This window comes from Cebus imitator, unplaced genomic scaffold (genome assembly GCF_001604975.1).
Source record: "Cebus imitator isolate Cc_AM_T3 unplaced genomic scaffold, Cebus_imitator-1.0 Scaffold121, whole genome shotgun sequence".
Lineage (NCBI taxonomy): Eukaryota > Metazoa > Chordata > Mammalia > Primates > Cebidae > Cebus > Cebus imitator.
The window spans coordinates 5,121,171-5,127,826 of record NW_016107436.1 but is presented as its reverse complement, the minus strand read 5'-3'; the positions used below and the strand labels follow the sequence as shown (position 1 = coordinate 5,127,826).

Sequence of the window (6,656 nt, the reverse complement as noted above, 5' to 3'; positions counted from 1 at the left end):
CGATCTCGGCTCACCGCAACCTCCGCCTCCTGGGTTCAGGCAATTCTCCTGCCTCAGCCTCCTGAGTAGCTGGGATTACAGGCACGCGCCACCATGCCCAGCTGAATATTTCAATACTTCTAACCCAGAGCATACATACCCTGAATTTGCTTCTTCTCACTCATTCGATGGATTTCCTGACTGGGGCACCAGCCCAAGCTGAGGCTGTGATTGATTCTTTCCGTTTTAGTTTAGCTAATTCCTAATGTGAAGGATTTTTCACTTTCTGTAAAGATACACTGTTGTCAATGAGAATAGGGTATCAGCCATTATCTTCTCAGCTCTTTTTTGGTATCATGGCAGTTTGTAATCTTTTTCTTGGGAAACAGTAATCCTGAATTCAGTGATATTTCGTATTTCTCTTAGAGCCTTCATAGGACACTTAATATCAAATAGGTCTATCCTAAAGTATTTATAAATTGGCCCTTTAAGGTTTTTATTTTCTGTGGAGTGTCATTTTGTGTCATTGTTTAATCATTTACCAATGTCTTTCTAACTTGGAGAATTCATTATCAGAAGTGTGGTAAAAATATTGGAAATAGATGAATATCTATGCTTTTCTTAATTTGAGAGGGTTTAAGACACAGTAAGGGATAAGTAAAGAAATACACATGATTTTTTGTCTCTTAGACAGGAGAGAAGAGTAGAGATGATGCTTTGGAAGCCATAAAAGGAAATTTAGATGGATTTTCCAGAGATGCAAAAATGCACCCTACTCCAGCATCGCACCCCAAGAAACCAGGTAGTTTTAAGAGGCATTACATTTTTCTTTTCTTGGAAGGTGGCTTATGTAGTCCCTGTTTGTTTACCTGGCCATTATATGTGTGTGTGAAAAGTCAATGCAGAACTCTTCCTTCAAGCTGAGTACAGATTTGGATGTTCTCAAATGTACAATGGCTTAAGAGGTCTAGCCTGGATAACAACTGTCTTGAGAGGGAAAAAAACCTCTTTGTCTTCTAATTAAATGTCAGTATGACAATTTCACCTGTAAGTTTTCTGTATATAAGAATGTAAACATTAGTAAAACCTATTTACTCAGAGCAAATGTAATAAAGGAGTTTACCATTTAATTCTCATTGTTTTATAGTAACTTTTATGAGCTAGTTCTGATTTCATTATTTAATGTGATGAAACTTAAAATTCTTAAAATGCCTCGTTTTAAAAATCATAGGTATAATAATACTCCTCATGAAATTTTAGTTTCTTTAATGCGTTCTTTGTAGTTTTTAATCAACATTTATTGTCAGGTAAGCAAAAAGAAATGTGCCTATTTAGAGCAGGTTAAAGGGATTTGGGCGAAGGGGTGGTTTTTCTTTTGAACACTTAGTAGTTGAAATGAGTTTTGTCTTTGCATAATTGTTACAACATTCTTTTTAAAAATTCAACATTTCAGGCCAGGCACCATGGCTCATGCCTGTAATCCCAGCACTTTGGGAGGCCGAGGCAGGTAGGATCACTTGAGGTCAGGAGTTCAAGACCTGCCTGGCCAACGTGGTGAAACCCTGTCTCTATTAAAAATACAAAAATTAGCTGGGCATAGTGGTGCAAGCCTGTAGTCCCAGCTACTCAGGAGACTGAGGCACGAGAACCGCATGAACATGGGAGGCAGAGGTTGCAGTGAGCTGAAATCATGCCACTGCACTCCAGCCTGGGTGACAGGGAGACCCAGTCTAAAAATAAATAATAATAAATGTGAAGAAGCAACAATAAAATAGTCTTATTAATGAGCTTCATATTAAATACAGCTTCTGTAGAACAGGTTTTTTTTTTTTTTTTTTTGAGACAGAGTTTCACTTATGTTACCCAGGCTGGAGTGCAATTGCGCGATCTCGGCTCACCGCAACCTCCGCCTCCTGGGTTCAGGCAATTCTCCTGCCTCAGCCTCCTGAGTAGCTGGGATTACAGGCACGCACCACCATGCCCAGCTAATTTTTTGTATTTTTAGTAGAGATGGGGTTTCACCATGTTGACCAGGATGGTCTCGATCTCTTGACCTCGTGATCCACCCGCCTCGGCCTCCCAAAGTGCTGGGATTACAGGCTTGAGCCACCGCGCCCGGCAACATTTATATCTTTTAGTGCCAAAGATCTTTTAAAGGTAGTCTTCAGGAGGGATTTACTTTCTTAAATTGACTATAGTTGTTTGATTCAGCACTTTATGATATCCTAGTGTTGATACTTTTCACAAGAAAATATCATCTTAATAATGTATTTAACGTTCTTGTCTTGGCTGGGTGTGGTGGCTCATGCATGTAATTCCAGCACTTTGGGAGGCCAAGGTAGGTGGATCACTGAGGTCAGGAGTTTGAGACCAGCCTGGCCAATATGGTATATCTCTGTCTCTACTAAAAATATAAAAATTAACCAGGTGTGGTGGTATGTGCCTGTAGTCCCACCTACTTCAGAGGCTGAGCCAGAAGAATCACTTGAACCTGGGAAACTAAGGAGAGGTTGCAGTGAGTCTATATCACGCCATTGCACTCCAGCCTGGGCATCACAGCGAACCTCTGTCTCAAAAAAACAAAAAAGTTCTTGTCTTTTGTAATTTTTATTCCTCATTTGGTAACTTTACTGAAATATGAGCTATGCAAATGTGTGGATCATACATGATATTTCAAAAATTACAAGTTTGTATTGTGCATTATTTCTTTCTGAATTTCTTAGTAAATAATGGAATTTAGTCATCATAGTATATATCTGTCCAAAATTTATTCAGGACTGTATCAGTAGGTTTTCTTATATCTGATGTATATTGGTTTGAGATAATATTATCTAGATAAACAGATCATTTCGACTTCAAAAATAATCATCACTTTGATGTAAATCATTAATGGTCTCAGGGGAAAAATTATTGATCTAATGAAAGAAAGACAGTCAAGGCCAGGAGTTTGAGACCAGCCTGGGCAACACAGTGAGACACCATCTCTTTGAGGAAAAAAAAACAAGGAAAGAATTAGCTGGGCATGGTGGCATGTGCTACTCAGGAGGCTGAGGCTCAAGAATTGCTTGAGCTGAGGAGTTTGAGGCTGTTATAATCATGAGCTATGAGCATGCCACAGCACTTCAGCCTAGGTGATAGAGCAAGAACCTGTCTCTAAAATAAATGAATAGATACATACGTTTTTAGTTTTGCCTTTTTTGAACCAAATGCAAAATAGCTATTAAAACTCCCTTTTAAAAAGACATAAAATTGTGTATAAATAGACATCAAAGTGTTTTACCTGCATCATATAATTCCATTTGACCATTGTTACTTGTTATTGCTTGTTCACCTCCACTATTTATGTTTCAATATATTCTTTTGGAATTGTACTACATCTTAATTTCTTTTTCTCTGTTGGTTTCCATTTTTGTGGGTTTCATTGCCATTTTCCATTTTGCAGATTGTCCCACATCTCATTCTACTAAAACTGTCTTCCCATCACCTGCCTTTCTTGACGAAGAAGAATTCAGTGACTTTATGCAGGGGCCTGTTGAAGTTCCCCCATGTGGGCCTTCTTCCATGTCCCAGCCCTTTCAGTCTTTCCACCCCTCCACCCCACTTGGCCAGTTGCATACTCAGAAGGCTGGGACACAGCCTCTCCCTCCAGGTCAGAGTCCAGTGCCTTTTGCCTTACATGGTGTCCCTGGGCAAATTTCTTACTTCTCTACTGCTTCAGCCTCACACAATATACCGAAAGCAGGTAACTCTTAGCATTATTAATGAAAATATTCTTAAGATATCCTGGCATAACTTATATCTGTTATATAAGTAGAATAATCCAGTGATGTTGGCAAATGTGTACATGAATGTATGACTGCTATTGAAATTCAGCAAAATAAGAGTCTAGATTTTTAAATTCTGGGATCTTCACATTCCAGAAAGGTGATTTAAAACTTTTGCTCCTCAACTAGGAGCAATTTAAACTGCCATATAACTTTAAAAGGAATCTCCTGATTTTTCCAGAAGATTGTTGTTTGGGAGATTCACCAATATCATTTTCTTAAGATTAAGGAGCTAGGAAAGGCTTCTTTAGAAAGTGTTCTTTCTGGTTCAGTGACAGAGCACTTGGGTGCAAAAGCCCAGGTTGTTCATTTACTATCAATTTGTCCTTTGTCTACCTTAGATTTTGTCATCTATAAAACGAGTAGAGACATCTACACATCCTGGCTTGAGACAGTGCTAGAGGGGATCTTGGCAGACATGTACTTAGTCCAGACTTTCTCATTTGATGGACATAGAAACAGAACAAGAGATGATGATGGTGTTACTGGCCAGAGGCCTCCCTAGGAGTTAGTGAAACTATTAGCTTATGTAGATTGTCAGATTTCAAAGGTAGTGCTCCTTCCACTACACTCTTCCACCTACTGTCTCATAGAATTCTTTAGAATCACAGTAGGATAATTATGTTTAAGTTCTCTGAAATCTGTAAAGTCTCTCAAGTCTTATACAGATGTGTGGTGATTGAATTATTTCAATGTTTACATTATATGTGGCAGGGCCTTCCCTTTAGTATATGGGGATGAGGCAGGCACCATGGCTCACGTGTGTAATCCCAGCACTTTGGGAGGCTGAGGTGGGCAGATCACCTGAGGTCAGGAGTTACAGACCAGCTTGGCCAACATCATGAAACCCTGTCTCTACTAAAATACAAAAGTTAGCCGGGCGTGGTGGCGGGCACCTATACCCAACTACTCAGGAGGCTGAGGCAGGAGAATCCCTTGAACCTGGGAGGCAGAGGTTGCAGTGAGCCGAGATTGCACTAGTACAATCTACAATTTTTTTTGAGACTCCGTCTCAAGAAAAAAAGAATATGGGGGTGGAGATGGATGATTGAGAAGATTAGATATATACAGTTATATACAAATAATCCTTCATGCTGTTTGTTTAGGCCCTTCCTTGGAGGAGAAGCTCCTAGTATCTTGTGATATAAGTACATCTGGGCAGGAACAAATAAAATTAAATACCTCTGAAGTTGGCCACAAAGCCCTAGGCCCAGGTTCCAGTAAGAACCATCCCAGTTTAACGGCCAGTAACGGGGGTGCTCTACTAGATGGATATATAAGTGGTACCACCACTGCCAAGGCAGAAAAGACTTCAGATCAAAACCTGTCAATTGAAGAGAGTGGTGAGCTCGTGAAACATTCAGCAAAAAACTTGTTTAACCAAACGTTGCTCAAATGCTAACACCTTAAGCATTAATCTTCAACTGTATGCTGCTTGATTTTGCTAATCGAAGTTTTGCTTGAAATATGTTTAATGCATTCCTTTCTCCAATTAACCCCTAAGATTTTGCTCTGAATTCTTTCAACACAGTTACTCTTTCTAAAAAATGATTTTGATAACTGGTTTTCTTAATTGGAATCATTTCTGAATTAAAATTTTATTTTATAAAAGCTCTCTTTTTTCCCCCCTTATACTTTCTGTTCTTCCATAAAAGTTGAAAAGTTAAAATACAACTGGAAAAGTCACCAATGAGAATATACTTTTGCTTTCTCTAAAATAAATAATATGCACCACTGCCTAAAAGATGTAAATTTTATAAATTCAAACCTCAGAAATAAATTAGAATGTAGGCAGCCTAGGAGGCAAACTTTTGGAGGATATTTTACTGGACGAAAAAAAACAAAAGTCCTGTATATTTAAGAGAGCAGTATCATATGTAGGTTAAAAAAAAAAAAATGAAACTTTACAAAGAAACATTAGTAAAAGCTGCAAGTAAAGCTTGGACAATTAAATCTTTTTAATTGACATTTATCTGATATAATTTTAAACTATCATCTATCATGTTTTTTCCCTTAATTTGTAATACATGTTAAGTGGTGCAAGGCTGATATGATTTAGAATGTTGATTTGATACATTTTAGTTTTTGTATAATTCACTCTTTAGAACATACTGTACAAGAGTTGCTTAGAAATCAAATAATTTTATTCTGAATCAGAGGGCAGGGGACCAAATATTTAATTGTATTGGTGACTTTTTGAGTAGTGCTGTTTATAAAAAACATGACTCAGTGTGATTTCCCCATCTTCTCCATGGACCACTATATACATTAATGTTTCTTATCTTCTAGGTGTGGGAGTATTTCCCTCACAGGATCCTGTTCAGCCTGGAATGCCTCCTTGGATTTACAATGAGAGTTTGGTTCCAGGTAAAAAAGCTTCTTTGCCTAGGATTCCCATCTGGATATTTTGCTTTAAATATTGTAAATGTAGTAAGTATTTACTGTTGTAGTTACAAAATATGCAGAAGGAATTGTCTCTTTTTTTCTAAAAGAGCACAGAAATTAAATATTGTGTTTCATAAGACTGCCTCATATATGGAGTAACTATATAAATGAAGGAGAATAGCTTTGTTTTAATGTTTTATTAACCATCATACTTTTATTTTTAAAAGCTTTCTTAGATTTATCATGCTTTAATGGACATTATCAAATATTTACTTCAGCAATTTACTTAGCAAGAATTTTGCTAAAATATGTAATGTAATTTTCTGAATTCTTAGTTTATATTTTTAAAAATGTTCTTTCTATGACTTGTTTGTAATACCATTTGAAGTAAAAGACCATGTGGCATCTTTTTTTCCACATTGGAAGATGTGCAAGATGATATTTACTTTTTTTTTTTTTTTTTTTTTT

At 37.3% G+C, this 6,656-nt stretch overlaps 1 protein-coding gene across 1 annotated transcript in view; it reads left to right on the top strand.

Annotated features, from left to right (window-relative positions):
- Positions 1-6,656, top strand: part of SYNRG (synergin gamma) — a 95,934-nt gene that overhangs the window by 25,828 nt on the left and 63,450 nt on the right. Inside the window, exons 4-6 of the mRNA XM_037742446.1 lie at positions 670-781; positions 4,910-5,146; positions 6,093-6,170. Coding sequence (XP_037598374.1) covers positions 670-781; positions 4,910-5,146; positions 6,093-6,170 — 427 coding nt within the window. The remainder of the gene's footprint in view (positions 1-669; positions 782-4,909; positions 5,147-6,092; positions 6,171-6,656) is intronic.